Here is a 20,737-nt window from a genome sequence, read left to right on the forward strand (position 1 = left end):
TACTAGCAGTTGCATTCCCAGCTCCTCCAACCTCTCCATGAGATGCTCCAAATATTTTCTCTGTGAGATTGGAACGTAAAGAGAGCAAGTGCAGTACCTGCGTACGTTCGTGCGTTGACCGTTACCTCCCTAGAGCCAGCGAGCCCGTTGATCCAACCAGTCATGTGCGGCAGCGGTCTCTTGCAGCGTACTCGTCCAGTAGATCGATATGGTCTGGTGCAGCAACACTTCCCTAACTGTACGGCATCTCTTCTATCAAGTTTATTAGAGGGAAATGATTTTATCTGCGGACAAAGCTTCTGAAAAAGATTGTTGGTACGGGTCCAGCTAATTTATAAAGTGTGGTTGAGGTTCACGTTGCAAAATTCACGTGCTCTCTTTTCATTATTATTTAATTCGAGAGGAACGATTTTAGGAATGTTCAAAAGCTTTTGGTGAAGATAACCTATCAAAGGCCGTGCTTAGCAAAAATTCACTTGTGAATGAAAGTTTAGAACTGAGCGAAAGGAATATAAGAATGAACTGAACTCAACCCTGGTTGTTCAATTCATTACGTCAATACTTAATACGGTGATTTGAGTTCCATTCTGACAAGAAAAAAACTGGAAATAGCAACTCTCATCGTAACTCTGTTATTGTGAATTGCATCGCTCATTGAAGGTTGCAGTGCAACAAATCAAGTGTGTGAGTCAATCGGCGATCACTGCGAGGTGTGAGCAGCGAATTTTACCTGTTAAACTTATCTCACAATATCTCGATAGTATATTCGATGACGTTGCCACAGGTGACACGCGTCACTGAGCGTTATCAAATTTCATTGACTAAGCGATATCATTTGTTGCGCTCAGTAGCGCGAGGTCGGTGTTGGGGTGCGGATGATTCTGTTCTGTGAATCCCTGCATTCCCGTCTATTTATTTTAATTGATTTAAATCAGTTTAAGTCAAGGAATCGAGTTTCTACAACCCCTGGCTAAGCTGGCTTTTTTCAATCAATATAGCCTATATTGATCTACCTATTATGGTAAACTAGTTACTCATGTTGTTGTACCGGCTTTATTAACTCAGAAGTTATTCAGGTAAAAATCAATAATTAGAAAACAGAAAAATATTTACATTCAACATGCAAAGCGCTTCCGGTTATAGTGATTCCATGCTCGACAAGTTACCACTATGGCAGAAGGAATTAATTTTAAGAAAAAGAGCAAATGCACTAGGGTTGACTGCTGCAGCATCGTCAAATACGTCTCGCCAGGTCGCTGCACCGAACACAAGTGAAGCTCAACCACTCACAATAGGTCGTCATGACGCTGCCGCGCCACAACAGCTGGTGGAAACTCGCAGCGGTCCCTACTATTGCTCTGTAAAGGGCCCGAACAGGCAATTGACTGTTCGCGCAGTGAGCGGACACGGAATCCTTCACTACTCCGCCTCGTCGGCCGTCAGTTTGCAGAGAGACACTGTGAGTGGAGGAGCGCGTAGAGCGTCGGCGCGTTCGAAACCAAATGAAAGTGTTGATGAGTGCATGAGTAGAAACTCGTACGTAAAACGTGGTGATAAGATGCACCACAAGGTGTTTCATGATGGTAATTATGGTGACTGTGGAGATGAAAATGGCGCTCTCAGCAACGGAGAGGAAGACTTACAGTATGGGCCCGGTATCGTGTCCAAACTGAAGAATAGATATATGAGCCTCGCCATGAGGGAGAATAAAAGTCGACCTGCTTTGCGTAGGTTTAGTTCTCTTGAAGATCTCCTAGACGCTGAAGATGGTGATCCAGGGATGGCTGCGGCTCCTAGGGGTAGAACATCCAATCTATCTGCTAAAAGGGAAGCTATGAAACGAGCACGTTCAGTTGATTGCTTGAGTGCTGCTCGCAGGGAAATTCCTTCTGAGCGGAGTCCTGCTGTCACCATTGCCAAGAGCAAGTCAGCTGGCGACGCGCTGTCTTCATACTCGCGTGAAGATGTCATCATTATTGAATCATCGCATCCTAACAAACCCGAGAGAAAACCCGAAACTACTGAAAATGTTGAAGATTTAAAACTTCCAATTAAGCTACAGACAATAAAGTCTGTATTTGAGCCAAATGGTCAAAGTAAGTTACATCGTACGAAGCCTGTTGCAACGACCAAGGCTCCAACTCCCACAGGATATAAACCCTTGCCCAAGGCAAAACCTGCTGGCTTGACAGCACGACGGCCAGACTCCATACATGAAGCAAAAGGTTCTTTGAAGCAGGTGACTCCTATTCTAAAAACTCAGGTAAGAACAGCTTCAGTAGGCAGTCCCGATACCAATGGAGTTGCTAATGACAGCGATTTGTTGAAGTTTGGCAAAGATCCATTCACTTCGTCTGTGCCTTCGAAGCCTTCATCTGCTCAAGATTCAATGAGTCCTAAGTCTTCCGTGAGACCTCCTTCAATCGGGTCTTTGCGCTCTGAAAAAAGTATCGAAAACACTAGGGTGCTGCTTGAAAACCGCAAAAATGCTCAAAAGTCTCGGAGAGAAGAGATACTCAAGCCAGAGCCTACGGATTATCTCACTCCGAAGCCTGTAGTTTTAGTGGAGTCTACCCCACCCAAACCTAACTCTGTTCCTCAACTTGGTTCGCCTCCTGCATTGCCTCAAAGAACAAGCATTGGCTTGCCAATTGCAGTTCCTCCTTCTCCACTGCCGAGACAAATCCCTGTCAGCCCAATAAGCTCGTCTCTTCTTACCTCCTCTACTGCTTCTCTCGCGGCCAATCCATCCATGTTATCCCCTACATCAAGTAAACTTTTACCGTCTCTGACTTCCTTCCCAACGCAAAGCTCGACACCCAACTCGGCGGCACCAGCGCCACCAGCCAGGTTCATGAACGGAGTCTCTTCACCCATACTCGATCCGCTATCAACTCCAACGCACTCAAGTGCAGTTAGTTGGTCAGCTTCTGCCATACTCAAGCATAAGGCTCCTGTTTCACCGACTGGGGACATAGCTCCTACAGCGAGCAATCCTCCCCTCAAGCAGCCATTCGTCAAAAGCGTGCCAGGGCTGGAGACCAAGCCGACAGCAGGGCCTGAAGCTCCCAAGACTTCATGTCTCCTCGAAACCGCCGCTGACGCCGTTATTCCAAGTCAAGATCCGAATCAGTCCGTTGTTCGTTCCCCATCTCCTCCTCTTAACCCTAAACATTTTGTTTCACTCAAAGCTTCGGCTCCTAAAGTATCACCAGCTTCAGTGGTCAGTCCTTCAAAGCACATGAGTGAGACCGCTGCCAAACCATCTCATTTCGATCCTTCGCCAGCACGAGTAACGAAAGTCACGACGTTTTCGTCAACGAGCGACGAGGTCACTGAAGTTGTTGAGGCTGTCAATACAGTTAATCGTCCTAAAACCTCAAAAGATAGATGGCATCAGGAACAGTCCAATAGTCTCGTTTTCAACTTCATCGGCAAGAAAGACAACACTCCCGATTACATTGAGAACGACGGCGTTGACATCTCGAAACGAGTTAATAAGGTAAGAACTTGCATCTTTAGCAGGAGGTAATAAGGTTTCAAGGTATAGGAAAAATGAAGGGTGAACGAAAGACAATATTTCTATTGTATCTTTTCCTACCAAGCTTTAACCTTGGTGAGTTCTGATATCACTCGTTAGCGATTTCACTGATATTCAGCGTGTGTTGGTGTGAGTAAGCTGCACATGTTTGCCAGAGCACAGAGATTGATTGACTCATGCCTCTCCATGTTCTGACTCATCGTAAACTATCGTTTATAGTTGATATTCAACAAGCGCCATTTGGTACGCAAGTGTTCTCAGTTTTTTTTTTTCATTTTATATGATATGCAATTATTTAAGCAAACTGAACTCCATTCGAGCATTTATATTTTCATCAATTAAAGAATTTAATCAGTTTCCTCGAGCCTCAAGTTGCTTTTATTTTAAATTAAAACTACCGCTTTTTACTTGCCAACCATGAAATTAATCTTTATAAAGCTTACAGCAATGCACGCTGATCAAAATTTATGTTATATAGTCAACAGGAGTCCTTGATTAAAACAATTCAATTATTGAAAAAATGTTAACAACGGAAACGTTACTTGATGAGTCTGATGTGACTCATTTGCGGAGAGATAAGGAATAATGAAGTTGATATGACGTCACTATATGACTGCCCAGCAGCACTCCATTACCGGCCATTGATAGCACACTTACATCGCATTGGTGGAGGACGGATTTCTATCATGTTGAGAAAATATTCATGTTTATAATTGATAAATAAAATTTGTAGTATTAGCCTGTTAACTGATAAGCAAGAAATACGCGTAGAACGGTTAAAAGTCAATTATTTGCACTAACTTGAATGATGTGTACTTTATTAACTTGGCGTTATTCCATTATTTGCTCTTGCATTATTATTGAAGAAAAACTAAGCTTGCGTACAGATTGTTCATACATTTCTCCATTCCTGCGACATGCAACGTTGTTTGGTAACTCGAAGGAACTCCTAACTTAAGAGTTGATCTCATGAGTGAGCGTTGAGAGCAGATGTCGCTGGTGGTATGTGAGAGCGAGCGTGCTCTGAATGAGAGCACTTGTGTACAGTCGGCGCTTTAACACCTGCCGCATCTGCGCGCTCAACCTGCCTGCCCAGTGCGGTGCGAGCCACACGATGTCCACCCGACCCGCCTGCCCGGTGCAAGGAACACGATGTTTACCCGCCTGCCCGGTGCAAGGAATACGATGTCTACCCGCTTGCCCGGTGCAAGGAACACGATGTCCACCCGCCTGCCCGGTGCGAGGCACACGATGTCCACCCAACCCGCCTGCCCGGTGCAAGAAACACGATGTCCATCCGCCTGCCCGGTGCAAGGAACACGATGTCCACCCGCCTGTCGATGCAAGGAACACGATATCCACTCGCCTGCCCGTTGCAGGGAACACGATGTCCATCCGCCTGCCCGGTGCAAGGAACACGATGTCCACCCGCCTGTCGATGCAAGGAACACGATGTCCACCCGCCTGCCCGGTGCAAGGAACACGATGTCACCGGTGCAAGGAACGCGATGTCCACCGTTTGCCGGTGCGGTGCAAGACACACGACGCGCACCCGCCTGCCTGATGCGGTGTCTGAAATGACGACCACTTCCTTGTACGGCGCAAAGTATACGACACATGAGGTACGGTTGACCCGTCCGCCCGCCCGCTGCGGTATAAGACACCACGCCATGTCCATGTCCAACCGGTATGAAGCACATGATGCATGCGCGGCTATTGCGCGCTTTGCTTATGCGTTATGAGATGCATTCACTGGGCGTTCCATCACTCTGGAATAGTATACATAATAGCACGTTCCGCACTCGCGCTTAAAACATGTGCTGTATGACGCACGTGCCGTACGCACAGCGTCTTCATGCAGTATGAGACGCATGCACTACGCATTCCTACCTATGTGCACTCATAATTCAAGGCAAATCAGCGTTGAGTACAGATATTCTTGAAATAAATTCAGACTATTTTAAACAATTTTCTGACTATATATCATTACCGCGCCAACATTCTTTTTCCATTTGAATCAATAGTTGCTTTTCTCTTTATGTTTATCCCCTAGGAAAATCAGTGCCGTTTGAAGCTAAAAAAGAACGCTGATACTTCTCATGCTCTGAGAGTTCTTTGATCCAGCTCGCGTGCATAAAGTTCAGACTGCGTGAGTTGGGCTGGACACGATAGCATTTTTCCATCCAGGGTATCTAATTTGCCGTCAAGGACTTGAAAATTATACATTTTTCTGTGTTTGAACAGTACTGGAACACGAACCAAGTGATGGTTTCCGTGTTGAAAATATCTGATTTCATGACGTCGTAAGTTTTATTTTTTTACCTCGTCGAGATCATTGACACTGCTTGTGTTAGTCGCCCGCGGTAACAATGTACAGTATAGAAGCTCATGTTAGTCATCCATGTTTCTGGACCAGATCAAAATTCATGTTAAGCGAGTCGCTATCAATCATGTGATAGTTTACCAAGTTCTATTATAACCGACTATCTGTCGCATGTTAGCTTAGTAGATGTCATAGTAAATTTCCAGATGGTCGGGCAAGTTAGGACCGGCCGACCGAGTGCATGACCGCCTGGCACCGACTGCGAGCTTCACCTACAAGGTCATGGATGCCGCGGGTGTGGCTTAGACGCGTCCTCGGGTGCTTGCTGTGCTACCATACTTGCTCCAATTTAAATGATTTTATGTCTTTTGCGATAGATACTTTTCAGTCATATATTATTTATGGTCGCAAAAAGTATAAAGATATTCCATTTATCCATTGTATCGAAAATCGTAAGTTTGACGGACTTCTAAATGTTAGATATACGTACAAAACTTAGAAAAGATCTCGTAAATGAGGATACATTGTGAAACTGACCAGTGCAGTTTTTTTTAAAGTTTTAGTTGAATTACTGGTATTGTTTAGTGGAGGTCATTTGCGTTAATTGTCATTACAACTAATTAGTCTAGTCGCTCATTGGTAGGAGAATTCATTTAGACTATTATCATCAGAACTTCTTTTCTAATGTGCTGTATTATTTATCTGTTGATTTTACAGTTGAATTATAAACAGAAGTTGTCTACTCCTGAAAGTTGTTTTTTGACGTCGCTATAAAACTGATGTTCGACCGCCCCTTCACGCTTGAGGTTGCTCGTGTTGCCCGTGGCGAGTGTTTTAAGGTTCGCATGGACGAGCAGTTTCGTGTTATGCCAGCTCAGATTCTTATAATATTTTTAACTTCGATCCTATACACAAATGACGCGCACTAGTAGCTGGCTGGATGTGGGATTTTTTTTTGCATTTAATCAAACCGGGCTCCTGTTTTCATTTTATCATTTCGAATTGCAGTGGTTGTTTGATTTACATTCCGCCTGCATTGAAAAATTTACACGAAAAATGTTTTTAACTTCGACTTCAAGTAGATTGGATTAGTTTATTTTTCTTAAAGAGAGATCATGAAGCTGTAATCGTATGCACTCACATTTGCTGCAACACGCTCCTGAAAACACTGGAAAATCGAAACCTTGACAGAAGGCATCACAACCAATCATGATTCCCTAATCATGTCGTCTTTGGCATCGAAGAATAATTTTTAGATATATATATACCTCTCCAATACTTTGAACATATATACGTTGACAGATTTGTATATTATTTCATACTGTATGATCTACTATCTCTTTTCGTTGAGTATGCTATTCCAGTTATTTGCCTCACTCGTCGACGTTTTCTCTGACCTGTTTTTCATTATCGTCTATATTTCTGGCCGTGAGAAAATGGATGAAACAACACGTTAACATCTGCAGGTTTTGCCTTGCCACGTCTTGTCGTCATGTTGTGTAGCGTGGGAGCCGCTGCTGCCTCCCCCCTTGCCCCTCTGAATCCCCTGCACCTCTCTGCTTCCAATCTGAACTTCCTCTTAATTTCTTCCCAGTAATCCATACGTCACTTTTTTACTTTCTTGTCATGTTTATTTCCTCTAAGCCTCACTTTGCCTTCTCTCAAAGTCTTCACTTTGCTGTAATCGTCCTCTTGTGTACTCCTTTTTTTCTCCACAGTATTTTTCATAGATCATTTTTTCCCATCTCCCACTCTTCTCTAATTCACTCAGCTTATATAGCTTTTAGCTACATCCACCGTGTTTTCTTTTGGTCTTTATTGTCATTGTTTACGGCCCTTTATTTATATACTTCAATCGTTGTTTCGATTTATGACTTGGACGACGCGACAAGTGTGTCAGTTTCTCGCTCTAGTGTCGCAGCTGAGAAAGCGGCGTCATCTAATGGCTCACTTGCACTGAATCCACTGCCTCATACATGTGCTCAAAGAAATTCCTTGCCACCATCTGCTTCAGAGCATGCTTCGGTTATTGATTATCAAAAGTCATATATCGATGTTGTAGTGAATCTTTAGTATTTTATTTAATTACAATGATATTTATATTCGTCAAGAGGAATTGGAGATCTTGCATTTTCTTGTTCGGTGTATTTCTGTTTAGGTGTATCCTGTTTTGCTACCAAACGTGGGCCTCAAAGGGATTTTCTAAGCATCTCCCAGTAACTTACATAGAAATGCACTGCCATTCAATGTCTCGTTATCGAAGATGCTGGCGATATCTAATCTCGTCGGTTCTATCGTCCTCCTATGGGATTTGTCTCTACGGCTCTCAAACCAACCGATCGCTGGATTTTAAATGAATTTCATTATTTTCGTACATGAATTTATCATCTTCAGTGGTCTTATATTTCTGCTCATGTGATGGCAGTGGCCGCCAGCCGGCTTTCTTAAACTGCGAGTAAACTGTGCGCCGATGTTACAATTTAGTATTTTTAGCGCATTTTCTCATTTATGGAAAAAATGCCCAATTGTGCTCGTCATGTCCGTCTGTCTGTCCGTCCGTCCATCTGTCTGTCCGTCCGTCCGTCTGTCCGTGACTTCACGTTTTCGTCGACGAGAAAATGCGCTCTCTGTCACTCACTGCAGTGAGTACTGAGTTATATTTTTTTAATTCTTCTCAAGTAACTCGCTCCTTGTAAATGATTATGCGTTCCTATTCTGTTTCACTTCCCTAGTGACATTCGAATTTCAGTGGTAAGTATAAAACTATTTTCAAATATTTATTTATCGTGTTTGCATTTTGATTGATTCTGTTGCTGATGAGAGTATTTTAAGTTGTGAGTGACTATTTTCCAGTTGGTAGCATCTGCTGATTCTCACACTTATCAATTCTTCGAAGGCACCAACTTAACGATGTCCACTAGATGATCATCGATTAATTGTTGTGTTTTTTCTCCGACTTTATTCTGAGTCTGCGTTTCCTGCTTATCAGTTTCTAAATTCGCTTGACGATTCCGTGTGGGCGAATTTCTTCCCTTATTTGGTCAGCTGCAACTCGTGTGCAAATGCCTGGGACTCAACACTCGAGAATATTGTAGAGCTAAATTTTTAGACTGCATGTGCTTGTTTATTCAAAGATTTTTGTATTGTGTGTTTGGTTATTCATGACTATGTAATTAGGGCTTTTCGAATTTAAATATACAAGATGACACTACAAGGACTCACTTCCGACTGCAAGCAAGCTAATTAATGTGGTCATAACGTATCATTCATTTATAGGCAAGCACTTGAGGAAATGTGCTCGCATGTTCGGCCGCTTGTGACTCATGCGGAGGACTGATGGTCTCGAGCTCTGCCTGCGTTGCAGTTGCAGTTTGCACTTCTGAGGCTTCTTACTTTACTTTTTTTTCTGCTTGATAAGCTTCGTGTGCGGTTCTCAAGGGCCCTAAAATTAGAGTTTCGCGGCCCTTAAGAGTCCAACTACGAGTAGGTGGCTAATTTGAACCTATATCTAAACTCGACATACATGCATTTGTATTAAAGTTCAATATAAGAATAAGCAGCTACGTCTGGTATCGTTTAGGTTTCAGCTGCTCTTAGTGACCACGACTCTGTGATTGAAGAACTACGTCGTGATTGATGGATTATTTATTAGATTTTATTCTGTTTAGTATTTTTTTGTTATTACGTAATTCTTGTCTTTTAATTTTTTTATGAAACCTAGCTGTATAATATTTATCTTTACTCTTTGTCGGTTCTTTATTCAAGTAATAAAATAGAATTTTTTAGATTTATTTTGAACAACAGGCGACGATTTTACCCTGAAAATTACTACCCTGTGAATTACGTTGCATTCTTGAAACATACTGGCTGGTATCTGAATACTTTTCTGCTTTGCTTCAACATTTATGCGGCAGACTTAAGTCAACATTAAGACTCAATATTACTGACTCAACATTAATGGGAGTGACTCCTTATTTTAATGCCGTCACGTCAAGACGAAGCCATGCTACTTTTAAAGCGTTTCTCCCGAGAAATATCGATGACCGCTGCGACAGTTTCATACAGAGGATCGAATTAATCGCTTTTTTATTCAACGTTTTATCCGCGAATTCCCATGATATTGTTTCTCATTACCATGTCCACTTTCATCGGGTTTCAGGAGTTTCCCCACTCGAGCGCGTTGATGGTGTACGAAAAACGATAGTCTACTTCCGTTACTTTCGTGTTGTTTTATACCTATACCATATTTCTTGACCATCAATTTTCAGCAGCCTAAGTGCTGTAATTATTTCTCACAATGTTAGAGTCAAGCAAATACTAAGATATTCATCTACTACTCTTACTCGTGCAACTTGCTTTATGAGTTGACTTTCTTCGTTAATAAGTCGTAGCTTGTTTATTGAAAATTTGTTGTAAAATCACCAATGAAGGCGCAATTATTCCAACCGGAATATGTACATGTTAAATAGTAATAAGTACAAAAATCGTAAAGTTGTATTCTGAAAATTCGCCCGAGTTTCAGTGGTGTTCATGTCTTAGTTGAAGCATTCGTTCGTCGGTATTCGGCTATGAGAGAGCTGGGTCATGCCCTAGTTAAGCGTACGTCAGTGTACGTCAGGAGCCATACTTTCAAAACTCGCTAAGTGAACGTAAGTACTTACGCTTTATTTTCTTGTCTATGATTGGTGGATTTTGCTAGAAAGGCCGTCAATTATTGGCTGATGAACTTACGATCTCTTAACTTTTTTTGAAAGTATGGGCCCATGCAGGAGGGTAGCTGGGTCATGTCCTAGTTGAGCATACGTCGGTGTACGTCAGGAGGGTAGCTGGGTCATGCCCTAGTTGAGCGTACGTCAGTGTACGTCAGGAGGGTAGCTGGATCATGCCCTAGTTAAGTGTACGTCAGGAGGGTAGCTGGGTCATGTCCTAGTTAAGCGTACGTCAGGAGGGTAGCTGGGTCATGCCCTAGTTAAGTGTACGTCGGGAGGGTAGCTGGATCATGCCCTAGTTAAGCGTACGTCAGTGTACGTCAGGAGGGTAGCTGGGTCATGTCTTAGTTAAGCGTACGTTAGGAGGGTAGCTGGGTCATGCCCTAGTTAAGCGTACGTCAGTGTACGTCAGGAGGGTAGCTGGGTCGTGCCCTGGTTCGTGTTCCTCAGAGACGCGGGCTGTTACGTTTTTGTTGGCCCTCCGCTTATGGCGGTTGTCCGCCTCCGTTATGTCGCGCTTTCACGCGCTGCTTCCGCGATCAGCGTGTTGCTCCCGCGTGTTGACACGCTTCTCATATTGGTGATCCCGCGTGTTGCTGCTCCTAAAATGCGTGTGATTCCTTGAGTTTTAGTTCTGCATGAAGAGGTAACAGAGACCTTGCATTGTTAACCTGATATTCTTTCGCCCAGAGGAGGTGTGTTTTTTCCTTTAAATAATCTTCAAAATTTGAGTGCAATGCAATGATTGTCGAGAATTTTTGTAATAAATATTTTGAAAATGTTATTTTATCTCGAATTAAGGTTAACCTGGACATCAAACTCTTGGGCTGATTTGTCTGTCTCAAACACGCGCGCCAGACCGCATAGGTGTGAGCTGTATTTATAGGTGTACGCATTTGACTCGAACTGTTTGATTTTGTTTAACAATTTACCCTATCGCAGTGAGTATTTTACCTTGAGTTTCAATATTGATAGTTTATTGATATTTTTGTTTTAGTATTCATTCGTTCATCATCTTTTGTCATACCGCCGTTACCTACCCTAGAAAAAAATGAATAAATTCTTTACTGATGGTAATCTAACTCCAGCAGAGACTCCTTGATACTACGGCTATACTTGCTCCAGGTATCGCCTTATCTATTGTACGCTCATACGTACGCCTTATCTATTATTATTATTACGCCTTATTATCTATTATATATCTATTAATATTATCTATTATTATTATTATCTATTGTACGTGCGCCTTATCTATTGTACGCCGTGTGATCAGGCTGCCGGTGCGGCCTTGGTTATTGTCAGCGACTTTGTTTTGTCTTTTGAGCAATCTAATAAGGCATTATTTAGACGGTTCCTTATTAGATTTGTCAAAAAATTTTTCTGGCGTCTTATTCACGAATTTTAGCACACTATTGACATTAATCTATTTTACCACGTTTTTCTTAGTTTAGCTTCGTCTCTGTCATCAAAAATTCAAACCTTAATTTAGAGCGCTTCTGAAGATCCTAGAAACTTGAAATTTGGAATGCCTGTTTATGCTGCCTAACAATTCAAGATTTGATCATCAAAAGGAATAATTAAAAAAATATATTTTTTTTCATAAAAAACCCTAAAATTCACGGCTGGGAATCTAGTTTTTTTTGTTGCTAAATTTTACAATTGCTAAACTAAAAGGTAGAAAATAAATAAATATAAAAAACCATTTTCAAAAACCACGTTTTTCTGGTGGTTACAAAACTAAAAACAATGAAATAAAACAGAAAAAAAGGTACAAAAAAAACATGTTTTCTTAAAGGACAAAAAAGAAAAACATTTACTCTTATATAACATTACATAACATCTTACATAACTTTAATGTTATGTAAGAGTAGATGTTTTTCTTTTTTGTCCGTTAAGAAAACGTGTTTATTTTTATTTTTTTTATTTTATTTAACTGTATTTTCACTTGAGATATAATCTATTTTGCCCTATTAATAGCTCAGTGGACGATTGCATATGTTGGTAAGATTCATGTTAGCCTATAATTTTTTTTTTTTTAAAGGCCTCCCACACTCACCATTCCTATAATTTTTACTCCTGGATTTGAGAAAAAATATCTGTGACTTCATATTATTGCCTTACTCAGTTTTTGCTCGCGGATTTTTACCTTAACACTTCAAATGAATTGCCTATAAGAAAATAAAATTAATCATAATGTCGTCTAAAAATACTTCATCATCTTGGAGTCCAGTCAAAATGCCCCAAGAACTTTCTCTTCACGATTTCTCCATAGCTTTCTATGTTAACTAAGAAATCAAAGTAAAGCTTGCAACCATTATTGTTTTTATAGAAAAATCAATAGTCTGTATAGAGCACGAATACAGTCAATCAGCATAGTATTAGCAACAATTCTAACATCTCTGTCCGAGTGAAAAGTGAAACTCGCGTGCGGTGTTTGTGATGCTCACACGTTTGCTATGCAAACTACCATTAGAATTCAGCAGAAAAGTTCGTACTCAGTGGAAACAATAGTGAAAAGTTACAAACAAACTTTCTTCGTTCACTTTTCCTTATGAACGAATTTTTGTGCTCGGTTTATTATAATTTCCAATTTCTCTTTGAAATGAATTAGGGATAGCTTTCTGTTTCCTATCGATGAATTGTTTGGAATGTAATCAGTGCGCTGTTGAATGACTATAGTGTAACATTTAGATTATGAAATAATGCACGCGGCTCATCTAAAATAGTGGCTGATAAGGTTATACCGTATATATGATAAAATTATAGGATAACAGTTGAATATTAACACCTGGCGTGGTGTGCTTCAAACCTTTTCAGTCGCACTCGTAGCCATATTTTTTTATGAGAATTTACTTACGTTAAGAGCACCTTGCCGCAAAATTTTGTTAAGCAGGTTATTGGTTATGTGAACCAGGTTGTTGAAGCGTGTGAGCTTGATTAATATGTCGGATTTATTTAGATTTCGTCCCATTTATGCCGAAGAATTTTTGTGGATGAGGATGATGCTACTGTAATAGTTACACGAAATCGCCGAACTGCGAAATGGGAACTGTAAACTGTGTTTGCAGTGTTGTCTCTGAGAAAGCCTAAAGCCCTGTTATTGTAATGAAAATGCTGGAGATAGTTGTCAGGGGCGTACGTGTTATGCGTGTTTGGAAAATGTGATTGCATTGTGCATTATTCTGACGCGGGCAAGGTTCGTCCACGCTTTGGAGCTGCCTTGTATGGAAATGAGGCCTTTAGGAATTAAGGTGGACTAACACAAAGGTGGGGATTAATGAAAAGGTACTCTTTATATTATTTTGAATATCTTGATGTAAATATTTAATTTTCGTCCCAATATATGCCAGTGAAATGAATTCTTTTATCGGCCCCAATGTCCGCTGTGCTTCCCAAAAAACAACGTAGTTATCCTCACACATGATGAACATTTGATATTAATTATTATCTCAGTATTAAGCAATCAAATGATAGCCGGAAAGAGATCCTAGATTACAGTCTAATTGCGGCTCCTTTAAGTTTCCTTTGAATGTATTAGTGAAAGATTCAGGATTAAGTTCACGGAAGCTTATTATTGACCGAGAGTCGGCATTATCATAAGATAATAGTAACTGCTCAATGTGATGTGCGTTATTAAAATAAAAGCATAGAGTTGTGAGGCGGCCACGTTGTTGCGTGTAAATGTACGGGCAGTGGCGGTCCGTATCAAGATTACGGTGCTATCGTTACACTTGACGAAGCTTGCTAGGTCCGAGGTTGTCTTCATCTCCGCACTAAAGTCTTCCCTAAAGTAGCTCCTTGCTGTGCTCTATTGTGGCCCGCAATGCATTGTCTTGAGTTTTCTATGGCTTTTGCAGGCATCCGTGTGAGTGCTAGACCACTCAATAGGGAATTCAGTTGTGGCGTTTGTTGTATTTATTGTTCAGCTAACGGAATCAGTTGTGTATTTGTTTTCCTTAGTAAATATTCCTGAATATCGTCGTATATGTAAGTATAAATATACTAGTAACTTGTTTTTTACTTTGCTTATATCTGTTTCTTACTAATGAGCTACAGATGAATGAAGGATGCCTCGATTAAGTTAATTATTTCTGTATTGTAGTAAGAAGCCTCTTCAAGCTTATATGAGCGAAAAATAAGAAATTAAAGTCTTTCTTTGTATTTTTCTTAAAATATTCGTATGATTCATCGTAATAAACGAACGACATATTACATCGTGTGTTAAATAACTTCAAGTTATTTAAACTCTGGAAAGACAGTTTACAGGTCCTTAGCATGAGGATTTTACATAGTGTGTTGAATTCAGTTTAATGTTACAAGAACTCCCGATCTGCTCGCTATCTGTGACTGAATAATTTTATTGCTCAACAGATTGAATATATCACTGCGTATCTTCCTTGATAATCTTTATTGCTTTATGACCTTAGTGAAGGCTAACGCTAAATTGGATGATGATTTTGCTGCGTAGGTACTTTCAAAGAGAAAATTCACCGGAGGGAAACAATTTGAAAAAAAGTCTTTCATTCCTAAAATATTTTCGAAATGATTGAGACCTGACCTACCTGAGGAATAATGCAAAGACTGTAAGGTGTTTCGTGGAATTGAGTGAAGTCGGTGGACGACTCACTAAAGAAATGCTTTCAGGCGAGCCCAAGTGAGTCATCGGGACTCGCCTTGTATCTGAATGTCCTACAAAGAATCCAAATCACAACTAAGTATGAATTCTGGGCGTCATTATTCTAACGGTTTTGTAAAAAGTAATGTTATTGAAGGATTCTCGTACAATACATGAATTCAAATCCGAAGTCAATAGATTTTAGAACAGCCCATGTTCTGCAGTTCCTTTTACGCTCGAATTAATTAGTTAAACTTCTTCCACGGATCGTTCAACCCTTCGTTGACCTTCGAGACTTCCCAGACTCACGGTGCACGTAAGATCATCTCGCTTTGTTTTTGTCCTTATTCCCCACTCTTTTTTTTTTTCTTCGACACAATGGATTTCTCAACAGCCTTCAGTATTTAAATAACGCATTCTTATTAGTGACAATAGAGGCTAAACGTGCGTGCATTACAGACAATACAAGGGTTCTAAAGATTATATTTACATCTTATAATATATAGGGGCATATTTACATCATAGTCCAATTATTATTAAGTTCACTTTTCTGGTTACAGTTGTGTCTTAAAACGAGTTTTAGGTTATATTGTTTTGTGACTAGCTCCATGATAAATCACTGATAGTAAAGGTTCAGTTGTTAACTTGCAGGCCATAATGAGAGCAGCTAAGCTCTTTGCCAATATGGAACAGCCACTTCGCGTTAGCAAGCTCAACCGCGTTATGCTCGGTGCTCCGACCTGGCTGATCGCTATCTGTAATTCCCCTGTGTACAAGGAGCGCCGAGTTCGTGTCAAGTACACACTAGTAAGTCAACTTTTGCTCGGTATAGCAATTTTCCTGCTGGTTTTCGCGAGTTGAGCTATACGCTAGGCTAGACACACGTAAATCAAGTCAACAGTTCGGCTCATGCCTCAATAACCTACTTACTTCAACTCCATTGTTTACGCCCGGTAGACACTACTTCATCCATGGGTGAAGCCTATTCTGCAGCTGCAATCAATGAACCACGAAACAATTCTAGGTCGATTGAGCTGTTGCGTTTTCGTGAAAAATTCCGTAATATGCTCTATGAAGAAAATTTTAGTATCGTCAGATAATATTGAGAATGAGTAAATTTTTTTGTTTCTGTTATTGTTAGTCTGGACCAAAATACCGTGTGATATTTGTAAAATATTTCCCATGAGTATCTTCATATCTAAAATGGCCCATATTAGGCTAACATTAAGTGATGCAGTTGGCGAGGAGCTTAATTAACAGTGCGAGCTTTTGCTCAGTCCAAACAGAGTGCAGGCTGACATCGAGCTTGACGAATTATATGGTTCTTTAGGCCGTATAAATATTGTTGCATTTTGATGAATAAGTTCTGTATTCCTTGCAAGGCCCTCTACGTCGATGAAATATCAATAAACCATTTCAATAAAGTTAGGAAGTCCCGTCACAAAACTCTAAAGCAACTATACTGCCTCTGCTGTACATTTAAATGTAGAAATATCGGCTCTTTACAAATTTGATCATTTAAGAATTCGCTGCGACATATTGAGGATTACAACGCAGTTTACTCATTTTGAAATCTATATGTGAAACGAGCTCCTCGACAGTAAACTTTTTCATAAAGTGTACCGTATGGCATTTATATGTTGTTTAGAAATACTCTTGCGTGCTCTACGGAAGACGTGCGAGGGCAATTTATTGGGCAGTGTGTAGATACTTGCAAAACATGTGTTGTATTCTATTTTTATTAATGACATTCTTCACTGGTGAACTATTGCCCTATATACTGGTTATGAACTCGACTGTAGGTTAGTTATATATTTTATATTGCAACATCTTGCTCTGTTTGTGACCCAAGTCGTGTACAATGTATATGGTATTACAGTGAGAGAAAGAGAGCGCGTGTGATGGAGAGATGATGGTTGCAATACCAGCGGTCAAGAGGCTCCACTAGAACCTTAGAGATGCGTGGGCTGCGTTATAACCTTTAAGTCAATTAATGAAAGCCTGTTTTAGTGTCAACCATTGATATCTTTCGATGCATCACACATGAAGGTTTGAGTTACGCTAAAAATTCTTATAGTGAATGGTTTTTCACACATTCAAAACGCAATTATAACCCATTGCTGAAGCTATCTGACACGAAAGACGCAAACAAGCCATAGTTACCCTTACGCTTGCAACCTTCCAAACTTACCACTATTGAACTATTTTTTCATGTATTCAAAGCCTTATTATAGCCTGTGTAACTGAAACAACCGGCCACAAATGACACTAACGAGCTGCAGTTATCCGGCGTGTGCGCCGTGGCAGGCTAGAGGACAACTGCTCGTTATCATGCGCTCGTCGGAGCGCACGGTTGACCTCATAAGCTTCATCTCTCATGCGAGTCTCGACCGCTCGGCGATCTGACTGTGTCGTGAGCGACCGACCTGCAATTTCTCCAGGTAATGACCTGCTGGAATAAGCGAGGTTGTGATCAAAGTTTGGAACGGACCTAATTTGTTGGCGTACAGCGAGGTTCAAGCTAAACCTTCCTATATAACAGTCGTATCATCACGGTGATTTACAACATGGGACGTGTTGAAATGTATTCTACGACGTTCGACTCGTAACTCAGTCAATTTTCTGGTACACGTTTGTGAGGATATTTAAATTATTTTGTATTTCACATGTGGATATTTAAATTATGTAGTGTTGGAATTTTCTTTTATATCTGCTGCAGAAATTAAGAGTCATACCTATATTAAAATTTTGAGATAACGTAATAGGCCTTATTGGCAAGACTCTCAATAGTAAGAGAATCATTAAATAATGATCCTTGTGATGAACTTGAATCAGAATTATTTTTTCCCGTGAACAATTGTCATGCATATCATGAATTTTATCATTTACAGCCTCCTCGTTATATTCATTAGCTTATGAGGTGATTTATGCCTCCGTTTTTTGTTAGTTCGCATTCGGCTATTCTGCTTGCAAGACCTTTTCTCGCCAAAAAGTTTTTTTGAACAGTTATATAATATACATTCCACGTTATAACTGCGGAACAATTCCTGAAAATGTGGGTTCGGCAGACAATTTTTTCCCAGTCCTATTTTTAACACGTCCTATATCAGCTTCTGGACTCTCATTTTATCTTTATTTGTACGTGGTCACTCCTGCGTCGATTTTTGCCTCGTGCCTCCCTCGCCTCGTGCCTCCCTCGCCTCGTTCCTCCCTCTCCTTGCCTCCCTCTCCACATGTTGCTGTACGCACGTACATACGTCAGGAAACGATGCGTCCAGTTTCGAGTTTGGCCGCTCGCGTTTAAAAGTCGTCAACTTGAGGACACCAAGGACGTCAGCTGTGCTGGAGCGAGAGCCTCGTCTCGCCTAACAAAACTAACGGTTGTGCAGTTAGTTGTTTAGTCTCTTTAGTAGTTTGTTAGTTAAAGCCTCAGTGGATGAAAATTTGCAAGAAAAGCACGCTGCACGGCTAGTAAATTGTAATTAGGAAACTTAGGAGCAGGTTTATACGAGATGGGATTAGTGGTCGGATCTTAAATGTAATCAGCGTTTGCAATAATTTTCACTTTTTGCTATAATTGTGAATGTCTGAGTACGATAAATGTAAACAATTATTAATTGAATATTCCGGAGATGTAGATGATTACTTGATTTTTCAATCACTTTAATGTCCAACGCATTTATTTTCTGCTTCTCTTGAAATTTTGAGTACCGTATGGAAGACGAATAGACGAGAAATTTTGAATAGACGATCTATGATAAGTTTTTGTGTCCAAAAGATAATTTATTTTGTTGATTACGATATTAATTCTTGCACAAAGAAAAGATGATGTTAGGCGATTACTCAAAGTCAATATTCATGATGTAGCTTCGTTGCTCACAAGCAGTGTCATTACTTATTGTCAGAAATGAGTAAACTCAATTACAGTCAAGAGCCTAATACTTACAATCAGCTTCATGATCGGATGTATGGGAGATGTAGAAAGTGATTTGCACGGTGTAGAAAGAATTTATTTCTTATAATTTGTATATTGTTTATTAACACATTTTAGTGCTTCAACAGCTTTAATCAAGTGTAAATATTGAAAAACTACAGTTAGAGTTTAATATCTTCCCTAAACTAGTAAAGCGTTTGTAATTTTTTAACTTAATAAATTCTAATGTATTAAAAATCGGTTGTATCGAACAAAAAACAAATAATTGAAGAATACAAAATGAATCAGCACTGAAACAAATTTTGAAATCGGTAGGTCATTAAATATATAAGTAGTGAACGAAGGTAGTTTTATATTTTTAATCAATTCTATCCATGCACCGTTTTGAAAATTCTGGAGATAAATTTAGAAATTTAAAAAGCAGCATTAAGAGAATTGCAGATATAGAACACGTGCACATAAACGCTCCCTATAGCCTCTCACGCATACAGTTTTGTAAATTATAACTCTCATTAAACTTGAATGCATTTAAGTATCGACGTGTCGATGACAGTTGGGCTGGATGGAAGAGCTGCGCGCTGCCCCCCAGGCCCCGTGACCCGACGCTCTCCAGAGCCTCGCATCTTCCAGCTCGCCCCCCGGGCACGCTCGGGACTTGTGCTGCATCGCAGCGATGTAGCGGCATCCATACACTCCGCTGCATGCATGCGGCACTTACGGGGCTCTCAAGTCTGCTTGAGGCTTAGCTTGCTTTTATTGATGTACCTGCTAGACAGTGGATGGTAATCATGCGAAAAACGGATTGAAAAGAAGCCTTGGATAGCTGAACTCCCGTTCAATAGTAGGGCCATGGCAGAAACCTAAATGACATTAGCATGTATCATTTCTCATTAAATTGTTTCAGTTCATTTTGTTGACTTGGTGGCTTCTCGCTCAAATTACTAAAATTGGATATCATGAATTAATTTTGTGGCTTGACTAAAGTACACTTATAATCTATCGAAAGATCAGTAATTTTCTGTATTCTTAAGTAACTTCACGGGGTTAATTTTTTTACGATGCATTATTATCTTGATATACAATTAACCTAATAGTAATATATTAATCCCAACTCGCAACTCCGTTCATCATTTGTTTGAGTCATCACAGGATTACAAGCATCATCTGTGAACGACCACGACAATTCATGTGAAATTACTCAAACTTAAAGCGTGATTATAACAACGAAAAAATTGCCGCTTATGTGTTTTATGGTTCATAGCGCATGGCTCAGCGTTTCCGTGACAAAGACGCCGTTACGCTACCGTGCAAGTAGCCTGTCGGTTCGCCTTAGGGCTTAGTGCAATGTTTTACAGCAGCCCTACAAGGCCGTCTTGTGTTCACAGCCTCATGTTTGTGTCGAGGCTGTGACGACGCGTCTAGCACATATATCGCCGTCATCCTGTTGTTCATGCTGTGTCAGGCGCATGAAGCATTTAATTCCTTTGGATTCCACTTGAAAGCCTTCATAATTTACGGTATACGAGCACAGATGGTTATTCCACGGTCATTGCAACGCATACTTTTGAAGTTCACGTATAATATAATTGACCATATTAGGTCAGTCTACTGGTAC

General features: G+C 40.4%; 1 protein-coding gene across 1 annotated transcript in view; it reads left to right on the forward strand.

Moving 5' to 3' along the window:
- Positions 1-200: 200 nt before the first annotated feature.
- Positions 201-20,737, forward strand: part of LOC108680891 (mucin-17) — a 44,698-nt gene continuing 24,161 nt past the window's right edge. Inside the window, exon 1 of the mRNA XM_018169818.2 lies at positions 201-3,502. Coding sequence (XP_018025307.1) covers positions 1,121-3,502 — 2,382 coding nt within the window. The 5' untranslated portion in view covers positions 201-1,120. The remainder of the gene's footprint in view (positions 3,503-20,737) is intronic.

The sequence above is a fragment of the Hyalella azteca genome, unplaced genomic scaffold, assembly GCF_000764305.2.
Source record: "Hyalella azteca isolate HAZT.00-mixed unplaced genomic scaffold, Hazt_2.0.2 contig7483, whole genome shotgun sequence".
Classification (NCBI taxonomy): Eukaryota; Metazoa; Arthropoda; class Malacostraca; order Amphipoda; family Hyalellidae; genus Hyalella; species Hyalella azteca.